Source organism: Echiichthys vipera, assembly GCF_963691815.1.
Source record: "Echiichthys vipera genome assembly, chromosome: 17".
Lineage (NCBI taxonomy): Eukaryota > Metazoa > Chordata > Actinopteri > Perciformes > Trachinidae > Echiichthys > Echiichthys vipera.
This window is the reverse complement of record NC_139842.1, coordinates 14,614,399-14,632,131: the sequence shown is the minus strand read 5'-3', so window position 1 is coordinate 14,632,131 and position 17,733 is coordinate 14,614,399. Positions and strand designations below refer to the sequence as shown.

Below are 17,733 nucleotides of genomic sequence, written 5' to 3'. Positions count from 1 at the left end.
ATTAAAGATTGAATATATAGATTCTTTATTAAAAGCTATACATTTAATAATAATAATAATAATAATAATAATAATAATAATAATAATAAAACACCCACGGGGCGTTTTGAGGGGAACAGAATGAAAGTATTGCTTTTTCCATTTAATTAATATTTAATTTCTTTTTGACAGGTTTGACAATGATTTTCTGTCACGTTCTGTTTACATTGTACCAGCCATTAAGCGGCCGGCATTGCGGGGTTGCCAGGGCTGTCTGTTGTTTGGCGCAGCTACTGTAGGCTGCCAATCCTGCAGCTGCTTATTTTTCCCAGAAGCTGAGTGACAGGAGACGGGCAAAAACTAGAGTCAATATAGGCCAAGCATTCACTCGATGGACTTAGATAAATGAGTTAAACGGCATTAAAACACAGGCCGAAATGTTTCTCCTTGATCGGTAAGCTAGAAACTAGTTTTAGGAAAAGAGTATAAAGTAACACACTGCTATTGGAGTGGAAGAGTAAAATAGCAGAAGATTTACTGTACTACAGTGAAATCTAGAACACAACTTTAACGACTGTGTGCAACAAATATTTGCATGTAATCTATTGTTCAAAAATCAATACTGTTTTTTTTTTCAGAATGGAGACAGCATTACCAAACATACTATTGCAATATTCAAAGGTATCAATATTTTCTTACACCCTTACTTGAAAATTACAGCCAGAGAGGCCAGCAAGACACTGCTTTCCAGCCTGGTGTTACAGTACCTTTATCTTTAAAATGCTGTTTACACATTAATGCATCAGTGTTTCATCAAATTAAAATGAGACCTTAAACAAGTCAGTGAGTCCCTGCCAGCTCATCCAGGAGTGTTGTGTAGTTGGCTCTGTGGCTATTATTAACAATGTAAATAGTGCACTTGTCTCACACCATGTTTTCCCTATGCCAATGGTATCGTGAAATAGCACAGTCTGCTTTACTGTATTCACAGCATTACTCTACCAACATTGCTCTAGGGCTACTTGGGTCATGTATGAGTCACTACCTGGCACTTGGAACACTGGTACCCATTGTTATTGTGGTGCTGTAATGCTCTACGAAGTGGCATTGCGTGCTTTGTCCTCTGCTGTTACGGACAGACAGAAAAACATTTTACTGTTTACAGCAGACAGAAAGCAAATGCCAGAGTATGTTTTATGCAGTTGATCTAGGTTGAAAAAATGTAGCTTGGTAAAAGTATTGAACATCAGAAACAGCTTTGTGTAAGCATGTACAAACGTCAAGGCTCTCTAATGGCTTTAGTTCACTGAAAATGTTTTTTGAAAATCTCTCGCTGGATGATCATTTACCTCAAAGTAAAGGACGACATAATCTGAGGGATCTGAACAATGTCTCATGAATAAAGATGATGCTTTTTTCCACTGTGGCTTGTAACATCCCACATTACACACCCACGGAGACAGTGACAGATAGGCATGCACACGTGTTTCAAACTTGCACATTCTATGTTCATCTATTTGTTACTTAACATGATGGAATGGAAACTTTAGCCATATCAGGGAATTCTCTGTTGTTACAAGGATGTGAGTAGGACAGGCTTTGAGATCACTTGTGCAAAAAGAGCCTGCTTTTCTTTCTGTTAATTGAAAGAAAACTACAAGTTTTATGTTATGAAAGAAAGTTATTGTGTTTTTCTTTGTTCCTGGTACAGGTTAGCCGAGACGAGAAAGAGGAGATGGAAGATTGGAGAGGGAGGACCACACACACACACACACACACACACACACACACACACACACACACACACACACACACACACACACACACACACACACACACACACACACACACACACACACACACACACACACACATACACACACACACACACACACACACACACACACACACACACACACACACACACACACACACACATACACACACACACACATACACACACACTTCTCAACAATATGGCACCACAAGCAAATGTACACACATCCCCATTGTTCCATTGTTTTTCTTCACTGCACCAGTGTTTACATAAAGGAGCAAAACAAATATTTTCTTTTTAAAACTATTATAATACTTACCTCAAACACATGCAGCCATAAGATTTTAAGAATGTGAACACACACCATTTCCCTCAGTGGAGGACTAAAACTTTTATTGTATTTTACACCGACAGACAGAGAACAAGGTTATTGAAGGATATCAGATATGAAATAATAAAATGAGTTCAGTTTTCCCTAAACAGCCTCCTGTGGCTTTTCAGAGAAAAAAGCTAACTGCAATAACATTAAATATAAAATAATTACAAGGAGCTAAATCAGGTTTGGGGGTGTATTTGTGGGAATTGAAGGGATTCAGATTCTGGAAACTTAAACATAGCCTTTGACTTGTGAGGCAGGTGCCCTGCGAGGACTACTTTCTCCACTGCTGAAGGTGGGAGAGCCTGGCATGCCGGGGGGACTTGACCCAGCGTAGAGCAGAGATCCCCCAATGAGAAGCAAGGATGATGCCCCCCACCCGATGTAAAGGGCAGGGCCAAGCTCACGCTTATGGGGAGCCGCCACATGTGGATCATAGAAATCCCTGATGATGGAGTGGGCAGTCCAGCAAACAGGCACAAGGTAGAGAAACCCTGCGATGGCAAAAAGGGCACCAGAGATGCGAGCAATACGGGCCTTGGCGCTGTTTACACCGATGCATTTAGTGCACTTGACTCCTAGGACCCCCAGAGCCAGAGCGAGGCCGCAGATCAGGATGGAGAACACAGTGAGGCCTCGGGCAGCCTGCATGTCACTGGGCAGAGCCAGCAAGCTGTCATACACCTTACACTGGATCTGACCTGTGCTCTGCACAATGCAATTCATCCAAAGGCCTTCCCAAATGATCTGAGCCGTCACTATGTTGTTACCGATGAAGGCAGTGACCCGCCACAGGGGGATGGCACATACTATCGCCCCACTCACCCACCCCACAATGGACATGATTAGGCCCAGCAACTGCATGCCTGTGGTTGCCATGGCGAACGGTGTTGTTTGAATCAGATGGTTGTCTTTGTTTGATTTCAGTCTCTGTTTGTCGCAGAGGTACAACTTATAGTCCCACAATATGACAGTCTACAGTGCTGGAAATATTGCGCTCCACTGCAGGATGCTCAGTCTTTAGGTGATGATGTTGTTGGGTTCAGATTGGGTCAGACAAGGACAGGGAATCTGAAATTCCAAAAAGTAGAGCTAATCATGTTTTATCCATCAAACACATAGTGCTACAAAACTTGCAGATGCAAACATAGTTCCAACTTCTTTCTACAACAACAAGCATTACATTAGCAAAGTATGAAAAGACTATTGGAGCATATATTTATCATAAATATTTGTAAACCAGCTGAAAAGGTCCATGTTTAATGGATTCCAGTGAGAACCACAGAGAATAGCCGTCTTTGACACAGCTGTGGGTGTCGAGCTACGCCTTGCCTGGTGAGTGGATTATCTCAGAAAACATGAGGAGACTTTGAACACAAGCATCTTTCATGAAGGCTTGTAGAGTGGGCCAGGAGGACCTATGTCATCTATTTATTACAGTTCTCAGTATCCACATTTGACCAATTCTGTGAATCAAACCCTCCCTACACAATCAATCCAGGGGTTGCCTCATGACGGATGGATAGAAACATGTCAAAAGGTTGAGCTTTACTCATTGGACCCTTTTGAGATAAACATGTATCCAATAGGGCCCCACCTGAGGGGGATTTTTATTAAATTTGATATGAATAAAATGAGTTTCTTTTGTAAGTGGGCAGATAACAATGGATCATATGAATCCTCAAAACTATCATTCTGATAGGCACACATTCTCCCACTGTTACAAAATAGTGTGCACATAATTATATTAAATTAAATATAAGTCCCTCAAAGGCCCCTGAAGACTCCACTTTGAGAGTTGTGTCATATCTTTGGTACAACTAATGGTTCTGCCCATCAGGATACTTTCCAAGTAATTATTGCAAACATTGCAATGAGGCAAGAGTGATACATACACCTGCATCCAACACTGAGACTACTTATACAGATATTAAATATGCAATGCAGCTCAATATATGATAGAATAATTACTGGATACAGTATACTTGATATTCCATCAAACTCATCCCAGAAATGTATCGTTTTTTCAGTCAAAATAACTTTGACATTTTTGGAATTGTCCCTAATGTACTAGAGAATAGTATAAAGAATATTTACCTCAAAAAAAGTATATTGAACTCTCGCTGCTCCCCTTCGTTGCCACAGGCGCTTGTTACTGGTCCTTTGCTTGTGTAGATCAGTTGAGATGCCTAGAGGGGTGAATGACGGCCCTGAGATTTTCAGTTCAGTCCACAGAAAGGCTGGAGAGCAGGGGAGGCTCTTTCTCAGAGGTCGGTGAACTGAAGTAGAGAGTGTCGATCAGCTTCGACACCCAGGTTTGGACTGGAGATGGGGCTGCCCTCCGAGATGCCAGGGCAAGTCTGTGTGGCAGTGGGCAGAAGCATGCGCTTGTGTGCCCGCCTGTGTCAGTGTGTGATTGAGTGAATGTGTGTGAGTGTCTCCCAGTGCCTGGTGTAGAAGCACAATGCCCTGCTGTTTCTTTGTGCCCTCCCTCCCTGCTCCTCGTCAACCCCTGTCCCCCAACCCTGCAGCCCCTCACCATCCATCCAACTCAGCAACCCATTTTCTCCTCTATTTTCGACTTTGAGTTCACTTGTTCATTTATGAGAGTCTTCTCTTTTCTTCTACCCTCCTCTTTCCTTTTCAATCTGTTTATGGGTTTCATTGAAGTTTTTGAGTGTAGGGAGTCAGTCCTTATGCCACCTCTTGTTCTCTGTTCTGACAGGGGAAGTGTGGTCCATTGGAGTTTGTGTTTGTTTGTTATTAAATAAATATATTTCACATACTGGATTGATGCTGCTGAAAAGATAATCACAAGCACAATGGCTGTATTTATACTGGAGATTTATACATTGACAAATAAATAAAGTTTCATGTTTAAATGCTGCAGAAACTAGAAGTGACTATAAGCGGAGCAGAGTTTTTGCCACCATGCAGGCGCCCAGGACTGAAGAATGGATGAAGCCTGTCAGTAAATGTATCTGTGAAAGTGTGAATGTGGACTCCAGATTCTGCGCAGTAGAAGGACACGCGGCCTTCAGTGTAGTCCAGAAACACACCCACCTTCTTGGGTCTCTGCTCTAGAGCAAGCGGCGTGCCAGGAGAGGTGTTGGCAATGAACTGGCCTCCAGCTTTCAGGCTTAAAGTCCAGAAACCATTCGCAGGGCAGACAGTAAACTTGCCCTTCCTATTTATGGACTGTCTGACAACACCCAGATTCCACTCGATCTTCTCCCCGACCTCTACCTCCCAGTAGCACCTCCCACAGCTGAGGCTTTCTTTTGCCAGCACGTTTGGCACACGGTCGAACCGTTTGGGGTGATCTGGTACCTCCTGAAGCTTGTCCGTGTGTCTCACCTGTTTTCTGTCATCTGAGATAGAGAGGGAGGGGTGGGCTGTCTTAGGGCTAAGATTGACATCCACTAAGAAAGAGGAAGGAGAAAAGATCAAGAATGGGTCAAACAGCGTGGACATCTAAAGGACTTTAAAATTCCTGGTGTGTGGACAAAGTCTTACCTGTGTATTTCTCTATTCTCTTGAGTTCTGTCAGAGAAGAGCCATAAAGGGAAGAGAACCAGTATTGAAATTATTGTAGAATGCTCATTTAATACACAAAAGAAAAGTTGCACTACTCACCAGATTTGGAGAGCCTGTTGACTTCCACCTTTATTTTTTCCATTATATCTGCCAGTGCTCGTCTGGTGACCCCGATGCACGGGTCAGTTTCTATGGTAACCTTGGACCAGTCCTTCATCTCAGAGGGGCACTTTGTAGGAACAGTGCTCTGCATGACATTAACGATTTCACTGCTGTTAGCCGGTCACATTATTATTATATTATCTGTAGAAGGTAAAGGTGCTTACCACGTTAACCTGCTTCGTGTCGCCACTTTGATCACTGTTTACAGGAATCTGAGGATCAGGTTCATTGGTCTCTTTCCTCAGCTCTTGGATCTCCTGTGCGATCTCTTTCACCAGTGTTTCTACTTTCTTCTCTTCCTCTTTCTGTCTCATCTCAATTGCATCGACGACCGCTTTGTGGTTCTTCTCCATAGCATGTACGAGGGCAGAGAAGACCTTCTGGCTCTCTCGCACTTCTCTGAGGTAGGAGTTCTGATTGGACATCAGCATGCTTCATCATTTAAGCCTATACTTCTTCTATTTTGTTTTACAGGTCCCATATTTCCATGTATTTTTTTAGATTATAAAGCAGCTCTAGCGCTATAATTAAAAATAAGTTCAATATCAATAAGTTCAATCCACAAAGAAATGCACAGAGCCATATTCAGAAACTGTGCCTTTAAATGAGCTGTCAGACGGTTGTGATGTCTACTATAGTATATACAGGTAGAAAGCAGACTACGGGGTGGGGGAGGGGTTAAAGACACAGGTGCTAAAACAGAATATTTCAGACAGAGGGTGATTACAGACTTATATTCAGACTGACAAAAACATTCTCTTATTAACCCAAAATGGACCTCTTAATGATGGGACCTGTAAACAAAGATTTGTTTTTTTCAACGCACCTTTTGGAGCTCGATAGAGTATTTCAACCTTTCTATCTTCTGCATCCTTTCCTGGATCATTTGCTCAACATCTATAACCTGTAACGGTGACATAAACACATCAAAATATATATGATTTATTTATTACCAGATCACTTCTGATTAAATAACTGACATGAAATTAAATAGGCCTACCATTTCCTCATCAGGTGGTTTCGGCGGTCGAGTCTTCCTGTAGTTGTCTGAGACTTCTGCCAGAATTCGGTTGACACTGAGGTCAGGCCTGTCAGTAAATAGTCTCTTACAGTGGGGGCAGTATTTGGACTGGTGTCGTGTCCAGTAGCGGGAGAGACAGGACAAGCAGAAGCTGTGTCCACATGGTATGGTCACTGGACTGGTGAAGATGTCACTACAAAGAGAGCACAAGAAGTGCTTCTCGGGGAGGAGGCTAATTGTAGAGTCCATGCTCTGAAAATGATAAGGAAATGACAATGTCGGCAAAGCATTTTTCTGATTTTTTTAACCTCTGGTGTTGGATAAACTTGCTCTTGAGGTAGTGTTTGAATGGTCAATAAGGTGACGCTGAATGAACAATTAAAAACTGTACTAAAAGTATCAAAAGTAAATGTACTGGTTCGGCAGTAAAATTGTCCTTATGACATTATTCAATTATAATTACTGATGCATCAATGTGTAGGCAGCATTTTTTTATAGCTGGTTGTAGTTGAGCTATAGTTTTAACTACTTTGTAAAAAGTTAGGTAGACAACTAGATAGATCACAAGTTTAAAAAAATTTTTCACAATATGTTGTCTTAATAGGTGTATCATATCATGTAAAGTAACTAGTAATTAAATCTGTCATATACTGTAAATAACAACTGATAATAAACATTTAATGGGCTGATATCATTTGAAATAATTGAGTAGAAGTAGAAAGACAGAAAAATGGAAACACACAAGCAAAGTAAAGTTCTTAAGTATAGTATTTGTGTAAATATAATTCACACCACCTACATGGCTGTCTTTTAAAGCTACATCATGCAAATTTAATAAATTATAATAATAGGCCTAATATCAAATAAAATACTGCATCTTAAACTATACACACTTGGTGCTGACTGCTTTAAAAAGGAGCATTTAAATGTGAATATGAAAGCAGAAATTATTTCAGCTCAGCTATGCAGCACTCAGTCTCAAGACGAATGGGACGTCATGTTCTCGAACTGAATGGCACTCCTCACGTTATGCAATGATGCACAAACAACAGGATATGTTTTTATTACTACTTAATCTACCAAAGAAAGCATTCGTTTCTCTGGTAAAAGCCCTGAACAGTGTAGCCTAGCCCTTTGATTATATTTCTACCATTGTCATAGAGGTTTCAGTTAAAAAGAATTCCTTTGTGATTGAGGACAGATATACTTAAAGAGAACGGCAACAGCTATGTAAAACATGTGGTGTTAGGTAGAGTATGTTGTCAAACAGGTAGCAACCAAAGTGTGTGTTACATTACTGGGATGCTACAGTAAAACTCAACACAAAGCAGAAACTACTGAAATGATAGTTTAGTCCTGACTACAATCTGACATTCATGGAGGAAACACTCTCAGATTATGCAACATGTTAATGAATCATTTCAGGGCTTGAATTCATAGTTAGAAAAAAAAGGTATCCAAAAGTAAAACAGAAACCAATGTAAAAGCATTTACTGAACAGAATGTGGTCTTACCTCCACAGGTTGATCTTGTCCAGATATCACTGTTCTCAGTCTGCACTGCTTTACTCACAGTTTCAGGTGATAATACGTAGAGACTGCAAATGGTATACACTGAGCAGGTGCACTAAGGTGTGTGTGTGTGTGTGTGTGTGTGTTTTGTCTTGGAAAGGGGCAGTGCTTTAGACAATGACATTCTTATCTGAAACTCCACCCTCAATGTTATCTGAGCTACTCTTCAAATAACTCACAGTGAGACACCAGGACATATTGAAGGTTAAATACAATGTTATGTGGTTTCTGAACAACAAACGCTCATGTGCGGTCACAAATTACAACTTAACATTTATTCGAAATACAAATTTACAGATTAAATCAGCCTTGAGATGCACTCTTTGTGATCCCCTTATAGAACCAGTCAACATTCAGTTAAGGGAGTTTCATATGTTCTTATCTACTTTGGTATCAAGCCAGCCTGAAAGCTACATGCCCAAGCAGTAAGTTACAAAGAGCACATGATAACAAAGGGGAACACCACCTAGAGACAGAATTTCAGTATGATTTTCTCATGGCCTAGGAAAGTTCTGTCAATATTTGTGAACATGAAGCCAGAAACCAGACAAGTAAGTTTCGAACTCTGCTGCTCCATAAATAATGAATAGGAGTCTGATTTTGTTTTCTTTCTTTTTTTATATCCAAATGAGCTCTATTCTATTGTAGTGTTGTCAGTTGTGAAACAGAAAATGCACCCATAGACTCAGAACATTACCCTGGGGGCTCTCAGTGTCATCTATAACAACTTTACCAATCCATTGTCGACAAAGCAGCTTCACACACAATACATGTTGACATCACAAATTTGAGTTTAAGCACATTAAGAATTATTCATATTAACTAACATTTTTTTGGACTGTGACTGTCTTAGACCATTGGAATAACCAGCCCAGTTGTGTTTCTGCAAACGACATAAACATCAATATGAAAACTTTTTGGCTCCCCTTTACGTCTATATGCAACCTAACAGGCTTTCAACTGAAACCAATGTAAAACCATCCAAATTATTCAGATCAGGTGTTGCAGAAGTCAGGGGACGTAGTAAAACAACCCTCAAACTCCACTGTAAACTGCAGCATGTAAAAAGCAAAAAAAATAAATTTGAAGCAGAGTGAGACCTCTTCTTGCAGCTCACCCTCTCCCCTCTCTGTCCTGAGCCAATAGGAACTCTCTCTCTCTCTCTCTCTCTCTCTCTCTCTCTCTCTCTCTCTCTCTCTCTCTCTCTCTCTCTCTCTCTCTCTCTCTCTCTCTCTCTCTCTCCCTCTCCCTCTCCCTCTCTCCCTCTCTCCCTCCCTCCCTCTCTGAAATTGCCAAAGTCTCCCATCACAGGTAGGCCTATATTTTCTAAAGCCCTGAAAACAGAGCCAGAGGAGGTGCAGAAGTCTATTTTTCAGACACTGAAATTACAGTATGCTGAGGGATTACTATGGATTTTTCGCCCAATAATGCCAGAAATAAACTGCCTACCCCACATTTAAGGAGGAGGTTAGGGTGGATGGTTGGGTCAAAACATTTTCACCAAGGATACTGCGGTTGATGTCCCATTCATATTCCGTCTCATGTGAAAGTGAAACTCAGTTAAATAACAGACATACTTATTTGAACCAAAACTACGGTCTTTTCCTAAACCTAAGAATGAAGTTTGGATGCCTAAACCTAAGCAAAGATTGTTTAGAGGTAATAGTTATTGTTTGAATTCACAATGTTAAAACTGAAACCATGAAGCATCAAAAAGAAAACGAGTGGCAGAAACATACAATGCCATCATTTCGTTTGACTTCTAATAAAAGGTCATAACAGGTCGATAGCATGCCGTCATTAACGAGGAGTTGTAAAGAAGCGATTGATGAAGATTGAGTTAAAGTTAAGTCTGGCAGGAGGAGCCACTCTGTTCTCCATATGCTCTATAGCTACCTGGGCTGTTCCTCCTGCCGATCCACCTACTGCACCACCTATGATCCCATAAAGAATCATGCCTCCTGGCCCCTCTATGGACCCAAACAGTGCGCCCATGGCAGCTCCAACAACTAAACCCGTCCCCAGTCCTCTTGCAAGGGAGGTTCTGAGCCATCCGTTTTCCATCTCTGCCTTGGCTCTGATCTCAGCGCCAACATTGGTGGTGTAGGTGTCCTTCTGGTGATACAGCTCCTCCGCTATGTATTGCTTCTCCATCTCTGACCATGCCCTCTCTATCTCTGATGTCCTCCGCTTCCTGAGCCGCTTCTCTTCCTTCCTCACATAGTCCTCTGCCCTCTGGAAGGTGCTGCTGGAGAAGTAGCCGCCTCCTAAGGAGGTCACCATCCTATCTATCTTCTGTAGCAACACTCTGTCTCTGCTGCGATCTCTCCAATTCTTGCTGAAAACGTGAAAACGTCCACCATACTTCTCGATCAGTTCTCTCAGCGGCCAGTCAGTCTTCTGCACCCTGTCTTCCAAGGCTTCTCCATCCAGGTTTCCTTCATAAGCCAGGAGGACAATGCAGAACCTCGGACAGTGTCTTCCAAAACGTTCCCTCATCAGTTTGGGGGTTCCTATCTCATTCAGGGAGATTTTCTCTATGTCAAAGGCAACCAGAAAAGCCTGGGGCCCAGGAATACACAAGCACTTAGACCTTCTCAGCTCCATCTTCCTTTTAGCTCCAGATATATCCTTGTCAAAGATGTTTGGTGCATTGATCACAGCCACTCGTCTACCAGCCAGCTCTCCAATATTCTTCCTGCTGTCAGAAATGCCGGTGATATCCTTAGAAAACTCTTCCCTCCCGAGTATATAATTTGTTAAAAGAAACTGTGAAGGTCCACTGCTACCGACCACCATAAGCCTCAATTCTGTAGAAGATCCTGTGAAAAATGCAAAAAAGAGTGCATTTTCTCACACTTATCATTGTAAATATAATACAGGTTTTTACAGTACATTATTTTTCCACTCAAAATTATACTTTTAAATGCATTAAATTCATATGTAGCCTAAAAGGTTCTACAAGAGCCTAACAAAATAGTAAAGACGGGTGATGGGAATTTGCATGAAAAGTGGCTCACATTACGCTGATAGCCAATTACCAGTACTGACAATTACAATTATTGTATTATTGCAGAAGCTATGTGGGGATAAGAAGAAATCAGCTAAAGAAGAGAAGTCAGGGGATCACCATTTAACCTCTGGATACCATGAATGTCCGTGCAAAATGTCATGGCAATCAAATATTATTTGTTGAGATATTTCAGTCTGGGCCATAGTGGTGGTGGCCTGACCAACCAACACTGCTATGCTGGACCTCTTTTAGCTGATGAATGGCATGCAAACTGATATGATGCCAATTTTTAGTGTTGTAGCTTTAGTTAATGTAGTCTAAAGCAGATTCCATGTCATGTCTGTTTATCCCTTGTACTGTACTGTGAAATAAGTAAGCTTACCTTTCTTCCTCTTCTCTGTTTGGCAGCTTTCCTTCACTTTATCCATTTGGCAGTACTACAGCACAGATTCACTCTTATATTTTGGATTATCATAAAGTTATCCAGCTTCTGACTGGCCTGAACTCATCACCATAACTATTGCATGTATTGATACACACAGACACATTCTCTCTCTCGCTCTCTCTCTCTCTCTCTCTCTCTCTCTCTCTCTCTCTCTCTCTCTCTCTCTCTCTCTCTCTCTCTCTCTCTCTCTCTCTCTCTCTAGGTCATTGATACCAGATTTAAAATTAAGTGGAAAATGTCCCCGGGGTTTCCAACCCTCAATTGCAGTGAGCACAATTTAATTTATTGGCAGTCTTAATGAAATACTAGATTAAGTACTGCATGAATGATTGTGTTTTGTACTTTTGTAGTTTGTACTTTGGGGAGGATTTAAGAGGATTACATATTATCTTTGTGGTGGATGTGGTGGCTCATTTCTTTGGTAGAATATCGCCACACAATATAAAACCATCATCATATTAAAGCTCTCCAGAGTTAATCAGCACTGCTCAGAGGTAATAATTTGAAGATGGCAATCACTGGCTGGTGAGTTGTTTGTCTATTAGCAGAGCTAAAAAAATGAGTGAATAATTTCAAACTGTGTTGATTTTGTTTGTTTTTCTGTTGCAATGAACACTCATTCACTCTAACACACACTTAAAGGTGACCCCACAAGGTTATCTCACCGTCAACCACCACACAGTCTTTTGTCCTGGCGCCAGAGAAATCAATAACTCATTAAATTAGTTTTATCCTTTGTGAGTAGAGCACAAATTAATACTCTAAATATAGGCTAGTGTCTTTATGTGTTGTCACTGCAACCATAAATACCAGCGTTTACAAACCACAGACCAGCCTCATGGAAAAAAGGCCAACATAGATCACATATTCAGATGAATTCCCAGTCGTCATGCAGAATGGAATGGCATCTTAACAGGTGACCAACCACCATTCAACAACAATAACAGCATAACACAAATGATTTCTTGAAATATTTTAAAGCACATTTTAGCCATTTCTGAAAGGTTTTGGATACATTTAACAAGAGACTAGGTTCATTAGTTTCTTTGCAAAACCTTAGTACTCTTACACATCAACCTGGAATTTTTTTATTTTTTTTAATTTTATTTATTGCGAACATGTAACAACTAATTAAATAAAACAACTCAACAAGAACAGAAATAACAATAATATAAGCAGTAAACATGTAACAGACTCTTAATATATAGATTCACATAAACAACATAAAAACATACATAAATGTCCAAAGAGGACAAAAAGTGTTGGCTTCTCACTGTCATATATCTCATGTAGGTTCATACATTCAGTAATTGTGTATGTCTTTTTAATTGTATTTGCAGTGGTATTCATTTCTGCTTGCTCATTTTACTTCTTGGGTCTTATTTCAACAATTATGTCATGTCTAAAAAAGGTCCTGTATCAAATAAACGTACTATTATTATTCATATAATTATTGATTGATGTCAGTTATATTACAGTGTCCTCTTCAATTAAAACCATTGGCCTAACTATGGTTGTGTGATGTGTAGAAGTATGTAAAATCAGGTAGAAATAGACCATAAACAGACAGAAAATGTCTCAAAGCTTAATACTCGCTCACAGTTTCGCACAATGATTTGATAAAGAAGCAGTGCAGTAAACTGCCCGCACAACAGCGCCTGAGTGTGGTCAAACCGTGTACCAAACAAAGAGGAAATCACCGTTACGTATTTCCTGTTTGGAGCGACGTCACAGCCACCCGGAAGAGACTTGTAAACAGACAAAATGACTTGATGCTACTTTGGAACTTCGGTCACATTGTTGTCAAGGGCGCTGTGATACATTGTTGCTATGGAGACGTTGATACATTGCTCACTTTAAGATGGTGCCTCGTGCGGAAACCACGTGTTCAAGTGAAGGACAGCCTTCAGACAGACAGTTAGAAACACTGTCACCAGAATGATTAAACGAGCGCTGCTCGCTGTCAGGCGTGCCTCCTCCCCCGGTCTGCGCTGCTTCTCTTCCGGCGGAGAAATATGTGAGGGTGCACTTGAACAGACAGGCTCTCCACGTCACACAAAGCAGGCGTCTCTCTACGTGCACGTGAGCTAGCTTTGGTCAATTGAACTGAGTGAGAAATATGCATACCCATGCAATGAATTAGATCTATTTTTTCAATCTGATGCAAACTGGTCTAGACAGTGTGACCCAAATTATGTCAAAGTCACCTTCCTCCTCTCTTCTTCTACAGTGGCCTTACTGTCTCAGAAGGTGTTCCTATTGCAACTTTAACAAGTATATACCCAGAGGGAACAATGACAGCTTGATGACGGAGTGCCTTCAGCAGGAGACTGAGACATTGCTGCAGCTCAGTAAGGTATCCTGGTATGGTGATTTCTTTTTTAGACTTTCCACATGAAATCAGCTTTCTCCACACCTTCACCCACCCTTTTGATTTCTCTCCTGCAGCATCACCTCAGTGTTTTTTGGCGGTGGGACTCCAAGCCTGGCTCACCCCTCAACCATTGCTGCAGTCCTTGAAACAGTTTCCAAGAATGCCTATCTGTCAGATAAGGCTGAGGTCACGCTCGAGGTCAATCCTACCCCTGAAGGAAAGTCAAAGTTAGAGGACTATTGCCGTGCAGGGGTGAACCGTTTCTCCATCGGGGTCCAGGTGAACATATGATCTTTAAAATACGGATAATATTATGAAGTGTGTCGTTGCACATCTCACATTTTCGACCCTTCAGTCTTTGCAGGATGAGGATCTGAAAATTCTGGGAAGAGACCACAGCTCTCATCAGGCTTTGCGAACTGTCGAAGAGGCCCGGAGGCTGTGCCCCGGGAGGGTGTCGGTGGATGTCATGTTCGCTCGGCCCAACCAGAGCGTTGAATCGTGGGGGAATGAGTTGTCTGAGCTGTTGAGGGTGTGCGACGACCACGTGTCTCTGTACCAGCTGACGTTGGAGCGAGGCACCCAGCTGTTCAAACAGGTGTTGGGAGGAGAGGTGATCCTGCCCGCTGAAGATGTGATTGCACAGATGTACCAGTGCGCCAGGAGGACTCTCCACCAGCATGGCTTTCTGCAGTATGAGGTGTCTAACTTTGCCAGACATGTAAGTCCTCAGCGGAAAGACGGCTCACTGATTGTCCTCTGCACCTTCGGACTCATTTAGAAAGATTATAAGAAAATTCATTTGCAGAGAACCTTTGGAATACTTAATGCAAAGTGCATATAGGGAATAAACATGCATTACAACAACATTTAAAACACCTTGGATGCTGTTCTGATCATAGACTTCAACTTATTTTGTGTTAAATTATTAATTTCTTAAGTAAGTAGCTGTGTAATAAGTGGGGTAATGTAGAGCGAGTGGTTCATTATTGCAGTTAAACTGCTTCATCCCAGGTCACGGTTTTATAATAATAGAATAATAATTATATAATAAAATAAAGATAAAAGAATAGAATATTAGTAAAACTCTAATACTGAGATTTAGTGAGACTATTTTATACAGATAATTAAGAGTGTTCTTCATTATTCATGTTTATGGATTTAAAAATGACATTGCGTAGGTAAAGATTATTAGACTATTTTCTTCTGATGAAATGTCTCGGTCCACGAGGCAGATGTCTGCTCTGTTTTGCACCATATTGCCTCGTGAACACCCCTGACAATCACAACAACACAATGACACTTCACTTTGTCTTACACAGAACGCCGTGAGTCATCACAATATGAGCTACTGGGAGGGAAGACAGTACATCGGTGTCGGCCCCGGTGAGCTATTATCTGCTGTATATTGAAAGCAGTGATCGATCGATGTGGCACTTGTTGAAAAGTTAACGTTTTTGTTTGTGGCAGGAGCACACGGGCGGTTTGTTCCTTTAGGGGAGGGAGGTGCTGTTCGGGAGGCCCGGACGCAGACTTTGGAGCCTGATGTCTGGATCCGTGAAGTCCAGCAGAAGGGACATGGGACGCGGAGGCGGATTCAACTCGGTGATCTTCAACTGTGAGCAGTTGCACTTACAATAGTGTTAGGCCTTGTAATGGCTGCAATGGTTTTGACTCATTTCCATGTGAAATCTAACAAGTATGTATCAACAGTGTGAGGAACATAGGGGTGAAGGTCGTTGTAGAAGCATTTCTCTTTCAGACATTCTGTCCTTGTGAAACAAAATTATCAGACTGGTCCATTTACTCACTCACTCTGTCCTGTCCTTGTCATTATCAAAGTCTAGTCACTGCGAACTTCTGTTCTCAATGATGTTTCTTTGGCAGATTGGAGGAGGTGTTGGTCATGGGGATGAGAATGACCAGGGGAATTAGTCACAAGGTAAATCCTTTATATATGCAATATAAAGCGCAGTTTATGTGTAATCTTCAGTGAAGGTGATGTTCAGTATGAAGCATTCCAGCATTTGAGGAATATGATGATGTTTGTGGTACTTGACAGCATTGGGAGTTGTTTAGCCCTCAACTGGGCCTCCATGAGGTCTTTGGTACATCCAGCGACACTCAAGAGTTTCTAAAGAGGGGACAACTCATTCTTGATTACAGGTGACTCATGATTATCATTTTACAATAATTGGGCTGCGTGATACAAGTAAAATATGCAATACATTTGTTGAATAAGATTACTTGCAAGAAATAAACAGATATTCAATTGTACTCAGTTCTGCCTTTGTGCTACAACATACAACATATTGTTTGTGAAAAGAAAATACTGAAAGGTAATTATTTCCAATATTAATTTATTGAACAAGTTGAACTGAATCAAGGCACCATTAAAAAAAAAAAGAAGAATGATAGTTACATTTGAAAGTGCAGTTTTTTTAAACTCTTTTTTTAGGGATGTATTGTGCAGTCCAAGCTGCAACAATATTTTTCATTATCGTTTTTTGCAGATTATTTTCTTGATTATTCACATAAACGTTTTGTTTATAAAATGGGGAGTTAAAATTCCCTGCGGACCAAGGTAGATGTATTCAAATAGCTCATTTTATTCACCAGTAATCTAAAATATTTATTTGACTATAATTTAAGACAATACGAGCATCAGATCCTCACATTTTAAAAGTTGAAACTAGGAAATGTTTGGGATTTTTGCTTGAAAAATGACTAAAACCATTAAATGATTATCATTGCAGATTCATTTTCTGTCAATCAACTAATCGATTAATCAGCTCATCATTGCAGTTCTGCACTTGTCTGAATCTTTTATCTATTTTTGTTGTTCTTCATTTCCTTATAATCAGAGGTCTGCGCTGCTCCTGGGATGGACTGGCCTTACTGGACAGCATGCTGCCAGCTCTACTGGTGGAGCTGGAGAGACAAATCAGTCGGAGTCTACAAAGGGACCGCAACGCACAAACAAAGACAACCTCCAACCCACTTTGACAGTAATGTTAAGCTAGCAGATACATTCATAGAAGGGAAAAAATTCCTGAAACAGGCAGATATACATAGGAAAAATGTGACTTATTTAAGTTTTATGTTCAATATGGAAATCTGTTATTTGAGGCTTTGCCATTATTTTTTATATTGTATCAAGGACACAGTCTCTAATTTAACTTTGTTTAAAGAGAAATAAAAATGGCCCAACAGGCTTTCATATTGTATTGACACTGTATCATATTGTACAAACTGTCATCCCTCTGGTTTGGATGAGACTCAAAACATTAGATGTTAATATATTTTTAAAAGCTTCCAGGTGTTATCGTGCAATGATTGCTTGGCCGGAAACATATCTCATGAAGTCATTTTAGTGTCATCTAAACATAATTATTACTTTCCCAGTAGACAGTAAATTGTATCCACTTCTTTAATTAGACTGCAGCTATCTTTTGGGAAATAAATATATTAATTACTT

At 40.7% G+C, this 17,733-nt stretch overlaps 4 protein-coding genes across 4 annotated transcripts; 1 reads left to right on the top strand and 3 right to left on the bottom strand.

Annotated features, from left to right (window-relative positions):
• Window positions 1-2,139: 2,139 nt before the first annotated feature.
• cldnk (claudin k) lies at window positions 2,140-4,576 on the bottom strand. The gene is made up of 2 exons (XM_083931472.1): window positions 4,230-4,576; window positions 2,140-3,203 (listed from the first exon to the last, which is right to left on the bottom strand). Exon 2 carries the CDS (start codon window positions 3,009-3,011, stop codon window positions 2,364-2,366), a length of 648 nt encoding a protein of 215 aa, XP_083787598.1. The 5' UTR covers window positions 3,012-3,203; window positions 4,230-4,576; the 3' UTR covers window positions 2,140-2,363.
• Window positions 4,577-4,725: 149 nt separating this feature from the next.
• On the bottom strand, window positions 4,726-8,456 carry btr02 (bloodthirsty-related gene family, member 2). Its single transcript, XM_083930928.1, has 7 exons — window positions 8,367-8,456; window positions 6,832-7,104; window positions 6,658-6,735; window positions 5,996-6,244; window positions 5,769-5,916; window positions 5,649-5,675; window positions 4,726-5,554 (listed from the first exon to the last, which is right to left on the bottom strand). The coding sequence occupies exons 2-7, from the start codon at window positions 7,099-7,101 to the stop codon at window positions 5,010-5,012; spliced, it is 1,317 nt and encodes a 438-aa protein (XP_083787054.1). The 5' UTR covers window positions 7,102-7,104; window positions 8,367-8,456; the 3' UTR covers window positions 4,726-5,009.
• A 1,767-nt stretch (window positions 8,457-10,223) lies between these two features.
• Window positions 10,224-11,864, bottom strand: LOC310959802 (GTPase IMAP family member 4; the record flags this gene model as incomplete). The annotated part of the gene is made up of 2 exons (XM_083931261.1): window positions 10,224-11,245; window positions 11,819-11,864. 2 exons carry the CDS (start codon window positions 11,862-11,864, stop codon window positions 10,224-10,226), a joined length of 1,068 nt encoding a protein of 355 aa, XP_083787387.1.
• A 1,955-nt stretch (window positions 11,865-13,819) lies between these two features.
• On the top strand, window positions 13,820-17,475 carry rsad1 (radical S-adenosyl methionine domain containing 1; the record flags this gene model as incomplete). Its single annotated transcript, XM_083931260.1, has 9 exons — window positions 13,820-13,963; window positions 14,112-14,245; window positions 14,330-14,534; window positions 14,611-14,976; window positions 15,578-15,641; window positions 15,726-15,873; window positions 16,143-16,197; window positions 16,318-16,421; window positions 17,120-17,475. The coding sequence occupies 9 exons, from the start codon at window positions 13,820-13,822 to the stop codon at window positions 17,259-17,261; spliced, it is 1,362 nt and encodes a 453-aa protein (XP_083787386.1). The 3' UTR covers window positions 17,262-17,475.
• Window positions 17,476-17,733: the final 258 nt, after the last annotated feature.